Genomic DNA, 17462 nt, shown 5'->3' with positions numbered 1-17462 from the left:
AAAGCCATGGATGACCAAACAGAATTGATTAGAGCCGAACTGAAAGCGACCAGACAGGATGTTCACAATGTTAGGGCGGAGCTTAAAGCTACCAGGGAGGAGGTCCACAATGCTCTCAATGAGTTCCAATCCAATCTAAACTCTCTCAAAGCTAGGGTAACTGAGACAGAAGATAGAATTAGTGATCTGGAAGACAAACAGATAGAGAGAAAGGATCAGGAGGAAGCCTGGAACAAACAGCTTAGATCCCACGAAAGCAGAATTAGGGAAATAAGTGATGCCATGAAGCGTTCCAACGTCAGAATTATTGGAATCCCTGAAGGGGAGGAGAAAGAAAGAAGTCTAGAAGATGTCGTGGAACAAGTCCTTCATGAAAACTTTCCGAATCTCGCGAATGAAACCAGCGTTCATGTACTAGAGTCTGAACGGTCTCCACCCAAGATTATACACTCCAAAAAAACATCACGACACCTGATAGTCAAATTGAGAAATTATAATTGTAGGTATAATCTCTTGAAAGCCGCCAGGGCAAAGAGGCTCCTTACTTACAGAGGGAAGCCCATCAGAATAACGTCAGACCTGTCCACAGAGACCTGGCAAGCCAGAAGAGGCTGGCAAGATATATTCAGGGCACTAAATGAGAAGAACATGCAGCCAAGAATACTTTATCCAGCAAGACTGACATTCAAAATGGATGGAGAGATAAAGAGTTTCCAAGACCGGCAAGACTTAAAAGACTATGCAACCACCAAGTCGATACTGCAGGAAATATTAAGGGGGGTTCTATAAAAGAGGAAAAATCCCAAGAATAGCATTGAACAGAAATATAGAGACAGTCTACAGAAAGAAAGACTTCAAAGGTAACTCGATGTCAATAAAAACGTATCTATCAATAATCACTCTCAATGTGAATGGCCTAAATGCACCCATAAAACGGCACAGGGTTGCAGATTGGATAAAACGACAGGACCCATCCATATGCTGTCTACAAGAGACCCATTTTGAACCTAAAGATACACGCAGACTGAAAGTGAAGGGGTGGAGAAGCATCTTTCATGCCAATGGGACTCAAAAGAAGGCTGGGGTAGCGATTCTCATATCAGATAAATTAGACTTCAAACTAAAGACTGTAGTCAGAGATACAGAAGGACACTACATAATCCTTAAAGGGACTATCCACCAAGATGATCTAACAATTGTAAATATCTATGCTCCCAATATGGGAGCAGCCAATTACTTAAGAAAACTGTTAATCAAGATAAAGAGTCATATTGATATGAATACACTAATCGTAGGTGATCTTAACACGCCTCTTTCAGAATTAGACAGATCATTGAAGCAGAAAATCAATAAAGAAACAAGAGCATTGAACGACACATTGGACCAGATGGACCTCATAGATATATACAGAACATTCCCCCCTAAAACAGCAGAATACTCATTCTTCTCAAGTGCACACGGAACCTTCTCCAGAATAGACCACATACTGGGTCACAAATCAGGACTCAGCCGATACCAAAAGACTGAGATTATTCCCTGCATATTATCAGATCACAATGCTTTGAAACTGGAGCTCAATCACAAGGAAAAGTTCCGAAGGAACTCAAACACCTGGAAGCTAAAGACCACCTTGCTTAAGAATGCTTGGATCAACCAGGAGATCAAAGAAGAACTGAAACAATTCATGGAAACCAATGAGAATGAAGACACTTCGGTCCAAAACCTATGGAATACAGCAAAGGCGGTCCTAAGGGGAAAATATATAGCCATCCAAGCCTTGCTCAAAAAAATTGAAAAATCCAGAACACACCAGCTGTCTCTACACCTTAAAGAACTGGAGGATCAACAACAAATCAAACCAACTCCACACATAAGAAGGGAAATCATCAAGATTAGAGCTGAGATCAATGAGGGAGAAACCAGAGATACAGTAGAACGTATCAATGAAACTAGAAGCTGGTTTTTTTGAAAGAATCAATAAGATCGATAAGCCACTGGCTACACTAATCCAAAAGAAAAGAGAGAAATCCCAAATTCATAAAATTATGAATGAAAAGGGAGAGATCACAACTAACACCAAGGAAGTAGAAACAATCATCAGAAGTTATTACGAACAGTTATATGCCAATAAGCTTAGAAACCTAGATGAAATGGATGCATTCCTGGAAAAATATAAACTACCAAAATTGAACCAGGAAGAAATCGACAACCTGAATAGACCGATATCTAATAACGAGATTGAAGCAGTGATCAAAAATCTCCCAAAAAACAAGAGCCCAGGACCTGACGGATTCCCTGGGGAATTCTACCAAATCTTCCAAGAAGAAATAACACCTATTCTCCTAAAGCGGTTTCAAAAAATTGAAGCAGAAGGAAAACTTCCAGACTCTTTCTATGAAGCCAGCATTACCCTGATCCCCAAACCAGGCAAGGACCATACCAAAAAGGAGAATTTCAGACCAATATCACTGATGAATATGGATGCTAAGATTCTCAACAAGATCCTAGCCAACAGGATCCAACAACACATTAAAAAGATTATCCACCATGATCAGGTGGGATTCATCCCTGGGCTACAAGGATGGTTCAACATTCATAAATCAATCAATGTGATACAACAAATTAATATGAGAAGAGAGAAGAACCACATGGTCCTCTCAATTGATGCAGAAAAAGCATTTGACAAAATCCAACATCCGTTCCTGATTAAAACGCTTCAAAGTATAGGGATAGAGGGAACATTCCTGCACCTCATCAAATCTATCTATGAAAGACCCACAGCAAATATCATCCTCAATGGGAAAAAGCTTGCAGCCTTCCCGTTGAGATCAGGAACAAGACAAGGATGCCCACTTTCACCACTCTTGTTCAACATAGTATTAGAAGTCCTAGCAACAGCAATCAGACAACAGAGAGAAATAAAAGGTATCCAAATTGGTAATGAAGAAGTCAAACTCTCTCTCTTCGCAGATGACATGATTCTTTATATGGAAAACCCAAAAGACTCCACCCCCAAACTACTAGAACTCATACAGCAATTCAGCAATGTGGCAGGATACAAAGTCAATGTGCAGAAATCAGTGGCTTTCTTATACACTAACAATGAAAATACAGAAAGGGAAATTAGAGAATCGATTCCATTTACTATAGCACCAAGAACCATAAGATACCTGGGAATAAACCTAACTAAAGAGGTAAAGGATCTATACTTGAGGAACTATAGAACACTCATGAAAGAAATTGAAGAAGACACAAAAAGCTGGAAGACCATTCCATGCTCTTGGATCGGAAAAATAAACATTGTTAAAATGTCTATACTGCCTAGAGCAATCTATACTTTTAATGCCATTCCGATCAAAATTCCACCGGCATTCTTCAAAGAGCTGGAGCAAATAATCCTAAAATTTGTATGGAATCAGAAGAAACCCCGAATCGCTAAGGAAATGTTGAAAAACAAAAATAAAGCTGGCGGCATCACCTTACCTGATTTCAAGCTTTATTACAAAGCTGTGATCACCAAGACAGCATGGTACTGACATCATGGTACTGGCATAAAAACAGACACATAGACCAGTGGAACAGAGTAGAGATCCCTGATATGGACCCTCAACTCTATGGTCAATTAATCTTCGACAAAACAGAAAAAAATATACAGTGGAAAAAAGACAGTCTCTTCAATAAATGGTGCTGGGAAAACTGGACAGCTATATGTAGAAGAATGAAACTCGACCATTCTCTTACACCGTACACAAAGATCAACTCAAAATGGATAAAAGACCTCAACGTGAGACAGGAATCCATCAGAATCTTAGAGGAGAACATAGGCAGTAATCTCTTCGATATCAGCCACAGCAACTTCTTTCAAGATACGTCTCCAAAGGCAAAGGAAACAAAAGCGAAAATAAACTTCTGGGACTTCATCAAAATCAAAAGCTTCTGCACAGCAAAGGAAACAGTCAAAAAAACAAAGAGGCAAACCACGGAATGGGAGAAGATATTTGCAAATGACAGTACAGACAAAAGGTTGATATCCAGGATCTATAATGAACTCCTCAAACTCAACCCACACGAAACAGACAAACACATCAAAAAATGGGCAGAAGATATGAACAGACACTTCTCCAATCAAGAAATACAAATGGCTATCAGACACATGAAAAAATGCTCATCATCATTAGCCCTCAGGGAGATTCAAATTAAAACCACATTGAGATATCACCTTACACCACTTAGAATGGCCAAAATTAACAAAACAGGAAACAACATGTGTTGGAGAGGATGTGGAGAAAGGGGAACCCTCTTACACTGTTGGTGGGAATGCAAGTTGGTGCAGCCTCTTTGGAGAACAGTGTGGAGATTCCTCAAGAAATTAAAAATAGAGCTTCCCTACGACCCTGCAATTGCACTCCTGGGTATTTACCCCAAAGATACAGATGTCGTGAAAAGAAGGGCCATCTGTACCCCAATGTTTATAGCAGCAATGGCCACAGTCGCCAAACTATGGAAAGAACAAAGATGCCCTTCAATGGATGAATGGATAAGGAAGATGTGGTCCATATACACTATGGAGTATTATGCCTCCATCAGAAAGGACGAATATCCAACTTTTGTAGCAACATGGACGGGACTGGAAGAGATTATGCTGAGTGAAATCAGTCAAGCAGAGAGAGTCAATTATCATATGGTTTCACTCATTTGTGGAGCATAACCAATAGCATGGAGGACAAGGGGCGTTAGAGAGTAGTAGGGAATTTGGGTAAATTGGAAGGGGAGGTGAACCATGAGAGACTATGGACTGTGAAAAACAGTCTGAGGGGTTTGAAGTGGCGGGGGGGTGGGAGGTTGGGGTACCAGTGGTACCAGTGGTGGTGGGTATTATAGAGGGCACAGCTTGCATGGAGCACTGGGTGTGGTGAAAAAATAATGAATAATGTTTTTCTGAAAATAAATAAATTGGGAAAAAAATTTTTTCATTGTAGGGCAATAAACCTAGTTAGTTCAGTAGAGTGGGGTAGTTAGTATGGACTCTGAAGCCAGTCTGCCTAGGTTAAGACTCACATGTACTGCTACTAACTATATTTCCTTGGACAAAATAAACTCTAAGTGCATCAGTTTTCTTGTCTATAAAATGAGGACAATATGAATATCTAGGTATAGTGTTGTAATGATTGATGAATTAGCCTAGACTTGTGCCTGACATTTAGTAAGAACTCAATAATGTTAATTATTGTCCTCCTTTATGATCCATCAAGGCAAAATACTTCTTGAAATTGGAATTCAACAAGGATCAAGCAAAAATTCTGTACATTTAAATAAATTAATTTTTATCATCTTCCCTGTTTTTCCAGATCAAAATTTTCTCATCTAGAGACTATGCTGTCACTATGTCATACACCTAAAACTAACACTATGTTAACTGGAATTAAAACTTATAAATAAGTAGATAAGTAAATAAATAAATGAAAACAAATTTTAAAAATAGAGACTATGCTGTAAAAATCTGTCTTTCAAATAAGGATTCATTTGGGCATATTAGCATATTCAGACCTGCCTATATCACAACACCCCTGGGGATGTATATTAGTTTTCTTGGGCTGCTATTACATAATACCATAGAGTTAGAGTCTTAAACATAAGAAATTAATTTATTTTCTCATAGTTCTGGGGGCTAGGATTTCCAAGATCAAGGTGCCACCTGATTCTGTTTATGGTAAGTACTCTTTTCTTGGCTTTTAGATGGAAGCTTTCTCACTGTGTCTTCACATAAGAGGTGAAAACAAGCTCTCTGTTGTCTTTCCTTATAAGGACACTAGTTCAAACATATCACAGCCTACCATCATTACATCATCTCCACATTGCAGGTTATAGCTTTTAACAAATGAATTTTGGGGGACACAATTAAGTCCACAGTACAAATGTTAAGTGTATAATTGGTATTTATAAGCATATATAGAAATTTCTATTCAATCAAAAACACTAAAAGGCAGCACTTCAGTCACTGGCAAAAGATCTCACACTAGAATTAATAAAAGTCTTATTGACTTTATGAAAAGCTTGTTTGACACAAACCTCAGAATAAAAACAGAACATGCAAAGTAATCATCCATTTTTTGAGATTCTTTAAGTTCTGCTCTCATATCAGATCAGATCACTAGAAAATTGTCTTCATGGAAATTATTAGTTTAGTTTTCTATAACATTGCCTTCACAAAACTATGATTTGAAGTGTTTTATTTTTCATTTTAAAGCCTTTATATAAAAATGGTCCATAAGAACATTATTTGATGCATTCATAAGAGGCTATTTATATATTATATATACCACTTAAAATATTTTTCACTGTCACTTAAATCTTTATATATAAATAAAATAGGATCCTAAGGATATAAAGTGTACAGAGAATAAGTTTTAGGGAAAAAAATCCTTCCTCAATGATGTTTTCTCATTATAACAATATTAATAACCACATTAACAACCATAACATTTATTAACATTTATTGGACCCTTTCTATGCAAAAGGTACCAAGCCAAGTGTTCATATGTTTCCATAGTTTTTTCACATGAAAAGCCCTATAATATGGACAGCAGTCTTATCATAATTATCAGGTTAAAAAAATAGTCAGCAAAATTAAATAATTTGACCTAAGACTCCAAGTTATGAGTTTCAGAATTAAAATACAAATCTGTGTGACTTTAGACTGGTTGTCTCATTCTAAAGATTTACCCACTTAAAGAATAAAATCAGGAGAAAATTTCATTTTCAATTAAATATAGCTGCAGCTCCAGGTTCTTTAAGTCACTTTCCAAAAAGACAAACTTATCTTCCCCAGTAATCATGTTAACAACACCTACACAGATGATTCTACTTTTGGAGCTGTTCCCTGTGGTCTTGTAAAACTGGTGATCATTATCAATGATCATGCATACAGGGTAACCCAGACAAAATCATCTTCCCCATGTGGAAAAAAAAAACCAGTCAGTGATGCTACAGAAATCAAGGTTTAATGAATCACATCAACACAGTTTTCTTAAAACCTATCATTTGACAGTTAAAATATTCAACTAGGCATTTGTACAGTCATGTGAAATAATGGCTTTCCATGGTAATGACTGATATGGGAAAGCCAAATATCCAGTATGAATGTGAAGAGGAGACTAAAAGTTTATGTTCAGAGGTAGTACATTCTCTGGTCCCAACAAAGATGAAGACATGTCTTTAACAAAACAGTCCTCAGATAATCAACTTAGTTCAAACATTTCCCATAAGAAACAGCAAAGATGCTGTAAGTATTGAGGGCTTCAAACCATTCAGAATCTTTAATGAGACAAATCTCACTAGTATTATTTACGGCTTGTACCAGAAGTTTGATGTCATAGAAATCAGATTGACTCTTCACTGTAGAGGCAATTTTTATATGTGTATACTCTTTATTGCAGATCAAATCTTTAAATATGTTGCACAACCAGAAACCTCTATTTGTCCATTTGGGTTGAGAAAACACTGGCAAAATACTGCTTAATTATTTCATTTCTGACCCTAAGTATTAGCATAAGAAGGACATCAATAAAAGCAAAAGAACCATCCATTGCCTCAGCACCATCTGTGAATATATAAAGGTCAACCCTATCCAGAACTCACTTTGTTAGGGATTATCTTTTACTCTCTACTGTAATAACAGTTGAATAATAAAATGATTTTATTTTTATTTTTTATATTATATTTTATTTTATATATTTTATATAATGTTTATATATAATTTATATTATATGACTTATATGATATATTTTATTTATATATTTGTTATATATTTTTTAATATTTATATTTACTTTATTTTATTGATCCATAAACTATATGTCGGTTGGTACGATGAGATTCAGAAGCTCCTATAAGATTTACTCAATGACAAGAAATTAAACAAAAGTATCGATCTCAATGAAAGCATCACTACTGGATCCAGATGGCTATCTCACCTATGGTCATATATGAAAATATTCAGAATTTGCGCTTTCTTAGATGTCATACCTTTCCCTTGGTAGGGAATTCATATAAAGCAGAAACAAGTGTTTCTTGTTCAGATTTCTTGTTCAAGTCTCATTCAGATTTATAAAGATGAGAAGACAATGACCAAGGATGACTATATGTTTGGTAAGTTCAAGTCCACAAATAGCTTTCTATAATATGTGCATTGCTCAGAAAGAAGAAAGGTCACATAAATTCTCAATAGGTCTGCTTTGACAGAGAGACAATTACAGGGAAAGAGAATAACATTTGACCTAGGACAATTTGGGGGGTGTTGTCCAGGAAGCTGAGCAATATAAACCTGTAGATCATAAGCAGAAAGACAAAAATCTCTTCCAAGAACTCACCCAAATTCTGTTCCTGTACCCTCAAAATAAGTTATTCAGGAGAAGATAAGAAATTGCAAAGAAGATCAGCAATGAGCAAGTGAATGCAATGAATTCATCAACTGGCTGGGGAAAAGAAATCATACTGCTGAGGAGGAAAAAGTTTTGAGTATCTGCAGAAAGATGCAACCCTGTCATCATGAGGTTATGACAGCACTCAGGGGTTATAGCCAGCAGGAGGCCAAGAGGCTTGTGGAATAAAGATCCTCCCCAAGGAGAAATGTCTATTGGACCCATCACTGAAGAGAATCATTAAAGAACAGCTAGACAAAAACCTGAAAACTTAAGATTTGTAGATAAATCTGGTAAGTGGCAGATTAAAATCAGATATTGAGCTGCTGTATAGCAAGATTTCTGATCATTCTAAATACTTAAGAATGTGCATACCTCTTCACTTAATCAATATTATAAAAATGGGAGAAATATTTATGCTAATTTATATATTAAAAACTAGGAACCTGTGCAAAATTGACACTACTAAAAAATAAATGTAATTGTTCTATGAACTGGAAAAGGACAAGCAAGTTGCACTCAGAAATGATAGTTTCTAACTAATTGTTTAAACCAAAAGTGTACCGAAAATAATTTTAAAATACCAAGCGAGTTTTTAAAAATGAAATTAATATCTCCTATGAAGTTCTTACTACTTAAAATTATATTCAAGCATAATTTATGCCAACTCAGTGAATTATAGTTCTGAAGAAAGACAATACTCTTCCTCCTTCTGTACTTTTAAAATCTTACAATTATATTTAAAATTCAGTGATTTAATTACATAATAAATCCACTATTATTAACCACCCAACTACTATGTTTTAGATGTTATATTACACAAATATAATTTGGACATGATTCATCTCAGTTATCTCAGAACTTAATGGAAGTGAGAATCATCTACATAATATAGTATAATAATATTTAGATTACAATGATATTCATAAAGAAAAGGTCCAGTTATCTTAAAAGGAAACTCTTGAATTAATATTATCCCTGTAGTACTCTTTTAAAAATAAAAGTATTTTATTCTAGTAGTCCCCATAAACAATGATATCAAAATGACCTTTAGTTTTGAAAGGTAAAACGGTGTACTTTGATGGAATATAAAATGTCAGATGTACTACTGATGTACTACAATGTACTACAATATTCAAGTAATTGGAGAGAAATCCCCTGAATGCAGGGGAACAATAGAAACAGTGGATACCTAGAGAAAATGGAGAAGATAGATGGAGAAGTCCTAATGTGGAAAGGAATAAAAGAAACTTTATATATATATTTCCTAAATTTTCCTAAGCTATCTTTGTTTTCCAGGAATATAATGTGAATAATAAATCAACTGAGCCTAGTTTATATTTGTTTTAAAATTGTTAATTAAAATTTTCTATGTTATAAAATATTCTTCCCAAATTTGTAAAAAGGCCTACTAAATTTAAAATAGCTTCCCACTTAGATAATGTTAATTTTCTGTAAAAGGTTTATTCCTATAACATAATAAAAGCCATATATGAAAAGCCCAAGTTAATATCATACTTAGTGGGGAAAAATTGAGAGCTTTCCCCCTAAGGTCAGAAACAAGATAAGGATGTCCACTCTCACCACTTATTCAGCATAGTATTAGAAATTCTAGTGACAGGGGTGCCTGGGTGGCTCAGTGGATTAAAGCCTCTGCCTTCGGCTCAGGTCATGATCCCAGGGTCCTGGGATCAAGCCCCGCATCGGGCTCTCTGCTCTGCAGGGAGTCTGCTTCCTCCCCCCTCTCTCTCTCTCTCTCTGCCTGCCTCTCTGCCTACTTGTGATCTTAAAACTCTCTCTGTCAAATAAATAAAATCTTAAAAAAAAAAAAGAAGCAAGAAATTCTAGTGACATCAGTTAGACAACAAAAAGAAATAAAAGACACCCCAATTTGTAAGGAAGAAGTAAAACTTTCACTATTTGCAGGTGAAATAATACTGTATATTGACAACTCTAAAGACACCACCAAAAACTACTAGAACTGGTAAATGAATTCAGTAAAGTCATAAGATTCAAAATCAATGTGAGGAAATCTATTGCATCTCAATACACTAATAATGAAGAAGCAGAAAGAGAAATTCAGAAAACAATTCCATTTTTAATTGAAGCAAAAAAATAAAATACCTAGGAACAAATCTAAGCAATGAGGTGAAAGACCTGTACTCTGAAAACTATAAAAGAGTGATGAAAGGAACTGAAGATGATACAAAGAAATGGAAAGGGATTCCATGCTCATAGTCTGGAAGAAAAAATATCATTAAAATGTCTATACTACAGGGCGCCTGGGTGGCTCAGTTGGTTGGGCAAATGCCTTCAGCTCAGGTCATGATCCTGGAGTCTCGGGATTGAGTCCCACATTGGGCTCCCAGCTCCACGGGGAGTCTGCTTCTCCCTCTGACTTTCTCCTCATTCATACTCTCTCTCACTGTCTCTCTCTCTAATAAAAAAAAAAAGTCTATACTACAACAAAGCAATCTACATTTAATGAAATCCCTATTAAAATACAACTTTTCACAGGGCTAGAAAAAATAATCCTAAAATTTATATGGAACCACAAAAGACCCCAAATAGTCAAAGCAATCTTGAAAAAGAAAAGCAAAACTGGAGGCATTGCAATTCCAGACTTCAAGTTGTTTTTCACAGCTACAGAAATCAAAACACTATGGTACTGGCACAAAAATAGACACACATATCAAGAGAAAAAATTAGAAAACCCAGAAATAAACCCACAATTATATGGTCAATTAATCTTCAACAAAGCAGGAAAGACTATGCAATGGGAAAAAGTCCCTTCAATAAATGGTATTGGGAAAACTGGACACCTACATGCAAAAGAATGAACTGGATCATTTTCTTATACCACACAGAAAAATAAATTCAAAATGGATAAAAGACCTAAATTTGAGCCCTGAATCCATAAAAATCCTAGAAGAGAATACAGGCAGTAATATCTCTGACATCAGCCATAGCAACATTTTTCTGGATATGCCTCCTGAGGCATGGGAAATAAAAGCAAAAGTAAACTACTAGAACTATATCAAAATAAAAAGCTTTTGTACAGCAAAGAAAAAAACCAACGCAACTAAAAGGCCACCTTACAGAATGGGAGAAGAGATCTGTAAATGACACATCTGACAAAGAGCTAGTATCCAAAACAGAGATAAGTTATACAATTCAACACCCCAAAAAACAAATAATGCAATGAAAAAAATGGGAAGAAGACGTGAATAGATATTCCTCCAAAGAAGACATCCAGATGGCCAACAGACATATGAAAAGATGCTCAACATTAGTCATCATCAGGAAAATGCAAATCAAAACGACGATGAGATATCACCCCACACCTGTCAGAATAGTTAAAATAAAAAACACAAGAAACAACAAGTTTTGGTGAGAAAAAGGAACCTTCGTACACCATTGGTGGAAATGCAAACTGGTGCAGCCACTGTGGAAAACAGTATGAAGATTCCTCTAAAAGTTAAAAATAGAGCTATCCTACAATCCAGCAATCACACTGCTGGGTATTTACCCAAAGAATACAAAAACACTAATTCAAATGGATACATGCACCCCTATGTTTATAGCAGCATCATTTACAACAGTGAAATTATGGAGGCAGCCCAAGTGTCCATCAATAGATGAATGGATAAAGATGTAGTATATACACACAATGAAATATTGTTCGGCCATAAAAAGGAATTGATTCTTCCCACTTGCAATGACTTGGATGGAGCTAGAGAGTATAATACTAAGAGAAATCATTCTAAGAAAGACAAATACCATATGATTTCACTCATATGTGGAATTTAAGAAACAAACAAAAAAATATGCAAAGGTGGGGGGAGAAAGAGAAAGAGAGAAACCACAAAACAGACTCTCAGCTAAAGTGAACAAACTGATGGTTACCACAGGGAAGATGGCTGGAGGGATGGGTGAGATAGGTGATGGGGATTAAGGAGGGCACTTGTCAGCACTGCATGATATATGGCATTGTTGAGTCACTGTATTAGCCATCTGAAACTAATAAAACACTGTAGGTTAAAAGAATAAATAAAAGTAAATAAAAATAAAATAAAAGGTTTGTTGCTATATGTAGACAGGGACATTTAAGAAATATTTCTCAACAAGTTGAGAAATAATTTACTTACAATTATCCGATATTTTTGAAGAGAAATATTCCAAAAGACCTAAAATACTTGCTTCCTTCAATTCTGGTGGTTCTTCTGATTTACTCATGAGTAAAATATCTTTTTGTGAACTTTTACAGACACAGAAACCAATAAAAGCAGTTTTTCGCAAATTAGAAGTGGTTGCATACAAGCAGATTTCTGCAAGAATTGTTATGTACATGTAGACTACATTCCAGGCCCAGGAAAAGTCATCTACCTTGCAGCCTTCTTCCTAAAATGAGAAAATAGTTATTAGATAATCAAGGGACATTGTCATAATTAAAACTATATACTATACTTACAATAAGAAATATCTTCAAATTTTATAGAGTTGTTAAAGAACCATAATCAACTAATAGTTCTAAAATGTACTTATTAAAAAATGGATTTTCTATGGGCAGATTGCATAAAATCTAGCTCAAAGAATAAAAAATACAAAGAGCTCAAAAGTATATAAAGAACAATTTTTCAATTTCCTTAGTAATCAATAGAATATAAATCAATCCAATGAAATATCACTTCCCCATATTACATTTTAAAGAATCTTTTTTTATATAAAGCTCAGTCATTGTGTGCGGCACTTAATACATTTTTCATCGGAAAGCAAGGCAATTATATATTCTGGAGAGGAATTTGGAGATCCATTCTACAAATATTTTAAAAAGTTCATAGTCTGTCATTTAGTAATTTAATTTTATGAATCTATTCTAAAGTAATAGTCATAAACACAGATAAAGATTTTATGTACAAAAGTACCAGCTCAACATTATTTGCAATTAACTGTGAATAATTAGAAATAGACTCAATATTCAACAATGAAGTAATATTTAAATTATCTCATGCAGACCAAAATATAAATTTTAATAATATATCATTATAATGAAAAATGCTTTCATAATATATTTTAAATTTTGGAAACTAAACCATATATGACTATATGATCTCAAGTTTGTTAATAAAATTTAAAGTCCTTCTGATGTGTGTGTGTGTGTGTGTGTATAATCTATTTCCCTATCTTTACATCTCTATCTATATCAATCTATCTGTAGTGTGATATATGATAAATGTGCTTTTACTTTCACATTTAATTAAAATTTTTATCACAAGGTTATGTTCATTATAAGCCCTAATATGATATACAATTTAAGTAGTGGCAAAAATAAAAAATTGTTTCTCTTCAGGTCTTTTAAAACACCTAAATTAACAATATACCGTTACCTGGTTTTGAACAGACATAATGCTTGAAAGGAAATCTCTCATTAGTTCCATTAAAGCTTTTAAGCAGGCCATGTTTAGTTTGGCAGCCTCCCCAAGGACCAACAAAGCCAGTATTGAATCCAACCTAAAAAATTTTGTGAGCAAAACAACAAAGACCTTAATTAAAATAACAATAAATAATTTTTAATGAAAAAATTGGCCAGCGTTAATGAGTATCCCAGATTACCAAATACATTTACTTTTAATAAAGATAGGTATTGGTTGACACTGTTTCTGGTTTTTTTTGTTTTTTTTTGTTTTTTTTAGTAGGAAAGGGTTTTTGACACTGTTTCTGTTTAAAGTCTACAAGAAAGAACTACATTTTGGCAAGATATTTGAATTTAGAATAGAGTTCTATCGAAACTCTGAGAGTAATAAATACTATAAAAGATCACATTTCTTCACAGATCCTGTATAATAAGCAATCAAGGGCTCTGGTTCTAGAGTGTCCCCAATATCTCACAATAGTTTTTGATTTTTAACTTTCTACAACTAAGAAATGAATTGCAAAAATGTTTTCCTGTTAAAAAAAAAAAGAGAGAGAGAGAAAATTTAAAAATGACCTTCCCAAAAGTCCAAAAGTTCAAAGTACTTGATTTTACAAAAAGTATAATTTCTCAAAATCTATATTTCTGTTTGATTAGAACACTGTCAAGATTTATCATTCAAAGTAGTATATGATAACTGGAAAATCACACAAGAATTTATTAGTCATAAATGAACATATATTTGATAGTTTCAGGAAATTATACATTAAGTGCTATTTTCACCCAACTGAAAGAGATACAGTTTGAAGGAGAACTATAAGAATGCAAATGTATATTCCTCTACCTAGACCTGCATATTGCCTTGATTTATAAGCCATTGATAAAGAATTGGCATATTTTACAATTTGTATTTCACCAACTGTGATATTTCAGGCCAGTAAGCCAAGTTCATTATCATTTTCAAAAGGAAATACCTCTAATCATGAGGGAAAAAGACAATTCTTTATATTTGAATAGAGCTTTACAGATCTCATTGTGCTTTCACATAAATTATCTCACTCACTGAACCACAATTTTTTGACACATTCAAGACCCCTCTGATATCTTTTTTTTTTAATATTAGAAAATTGAGACATAAACAGATCTGGGACATTTACCCAGGTTCCCATTTTAAGCTGGCTTAATGACAGCTAAATTCTTCTCTCACCTAAGGACATTTCCAGTATTGCTTTTCCAAACCATTATTTAAGTACATAGGAAATAGACTTATTGTGCTGATCATTTCACAATATATACAAACATCAAATCATTATGTCATACACCTAAAACTAATACAGTGTTATATGCTAATTAGCCTCAATAAAAAAATTTAACCTTAATGTGACAACACTGCCTATTGCCTACCTCATATTGTCTGCTCCTTCCTTTCAGAAATAAACCTCAGTTTTGTTCAAGATGGCAAAATGTTCAGTAAACATTGCTCCTCAAAATGGAAATGCTCTATAACTTGTGTGGTGAATGTGATAACCACTACACTATGGAAACCGGCCGCGTTCTATATCTCGTGATTACACAGATGTATGCAATTTGTCAAAGGTCATAGATCTGTGAACATTAAATGTGTGAATTTCATTGTATGTAAATTATATCTTAATAAATTTGACTTAAAATATGAATCCCCTGGGGAGCCTGGGTGGCTCAGTGGGTTAAAGCTTCAGCCTTCGGCTCAAGTCATGATCCCAGGGTCCTGGGATCGAGCCCCACATCAGGCTCTCTGCTCAGCAGGGAGCCTGCTTCCTCCTCTCTCTCTCTGTGTGCCTCTCTGCCTACTTGTGATCCCTGCCTATCAAATAAAAAATAAATAAAATCTTTTTTTAAAAAATATGAATCCCCATACACCCTTGAAGTTTGGAATAGCCATAAATGTAGATTTAGTCAATAATACAAATAATACAAGTAGTACAAATAATACAAATGGAAATGTATTATGAAAGGTTTTTTCCTAATAATTCTATTATCTTTCTAATTAAGAAAGAAATGAAATTTAAATAACAGGTAATTTTTTTCATCTTTTCCCTCCCACTGGGAAAATATACATGATGCCAGAGGGTAGAGCAGCAGTCTTGCAACAAGATGATGGAAATCCAATACCATCAATGGAAGAAAAGGAAGCTAGAAGGAGCTTGGGTCTTGATTTTCTTAAGAATCTGTGTATCAGTTGTGTACAGCTTGTTATGTGCAATAATTAGTACCCTATTTGGTAATGCAACTGTAGTTAGGTTACTGTTACAGGCAGAAGAATTGAATCCTGATAGACTCAACATGACGTTTACAAGCATGAACTTAAGAGTCAGAAAAATTAGAGATGGAATCTTAGCTCTGCCACTAATTAGGTATATGACTTAGGGCAATTTGCATAGTCTACCTCAGTTTGAATCTACTCATCTTTAAGTAAATATAGCAAAACCTGTATTTCAGAGACTATCACAAGATTTAAGTAAAATGCTCTATGTGAAATGGCTAGGTTCAAAATGCTGACCTGAATCGAATTACAAAAAGACTATTTCTTCAAAGTCAAAGGATATGAATTTGATAACTTTTCTCTATGAAGTCCTACAGTGACTGAGGTCCAGATGCCCTCAGAGGTGAATGACTAGTGAGTCATTCTCGAAGTACCTCTCACCCCACTTCACAATAAGGTCAAGTAAAGGAGAGTATAGGAGTATAGTCTCAGAGTTTACAGAACTTCCTTGCCCCTGAATATACCTATTGATTTTGGTTTTTCTGTTCTCTTTTTAGTCTGGAAAATTTTAACTAACACAGGGCACTCTCACTAGAATATGGATGAAAAAAAGATTCATTTGTGTCGACCTCCTGTGGTAGAAAAATGCTTCAACACAAACACACTATTTTCAATCAATCCTACTGATCGTAAAATTTTCTGAAGTGAAAGTACCTTTGCTAAAAATAAAATAGAAACACCAATACTTAGATATTAGAGTTTGTTAAAATTCAAAACTGAAAACCAATACACACAGAAAGATAAGAAGTTAATAGGTTAGAAATTTTGCACTAGCTTCTTTGTCAACTCACTACAGTACAAATCTCAATTATTAGTAGACTGACTTGGTTTTACAGTGCCATGAAATTAAACATGTATAAAGTAATTTGCAAATATTATAAAACTTCCCCTAATTTTATAAATAACGAAACCAGAGCAGAGGTTTACTGACTTGTCCAAAGTGTCACAGTTACTTGATTCATTTTACTATAAGAAAAACTTTTTTCACTTTTCAAATTAATGTGAACCACTGCACACAGGTAAACGGTACCAGATCCTGGGCTGGACCTCAGCAAGCCTTCCTCCGGCCCACTGTCCCTTCTACACTAATATAAATCAGCTAAAATATGGAAAATAAATAAATATATAGATGATAGACCTACTAAAATATAATAATAAGAGTTTCATAAAAAACTATTGACGTATCCGACTATCTACACAGCCTTATAAAAAGGTTTGGAACATCAGCAATCAAGTTTTCCTAGGTTCTCCCTACTCCCTACTCCCCTACAACGATTTCTTCAATGACCAAATTGCAATTTTAAAAGACGGAATTAAGATGTCTCCAA

At 34.7% G+C, this 17462-nt stretch overlaps 1 protein-coding gene across 1 annotated transcript in view; it reads right to left on the bottom strand.

The window, feature by feature from the left end:
• Positions 1-17462, bottom strand: part of TMEM232 (transmembrane protein 232) — a 289360-nt gene that overhangs the window by 209343 nt on the left and 62555 nt on the right. The window contains exons 8-9 of the mRNA XM_044266111.1: positions 13807-13930; positions 12568-12820 (exon numbers count right to left, since the gene is read on the bottom strand). Coding sequence (XP_044122046.1) covers positions 12568-12820; positions 13807-13930 — 377 coding nt within the window. The remainder of the gene's footprint in view (positions 1-12567; positions 12821-13806; positions 13931-17462) is intronic.

This window comes from Neovison vison, chromosome 1 (genome assembly GCF_020171115.1).
Source record: "Neovison vison isolate M4711 chromosome 1, ASM_NN_V1, whole genome shotgun sequence".
Lineage (NCBI taxonomy): Eukaryota > Metazoa > Chordata > Mammalia > Carnivora > Mustelidae > Neogale > Neogale vison.
This window is presented reverse-complemented; position numbering and strand designations above follow the sequence as displayed.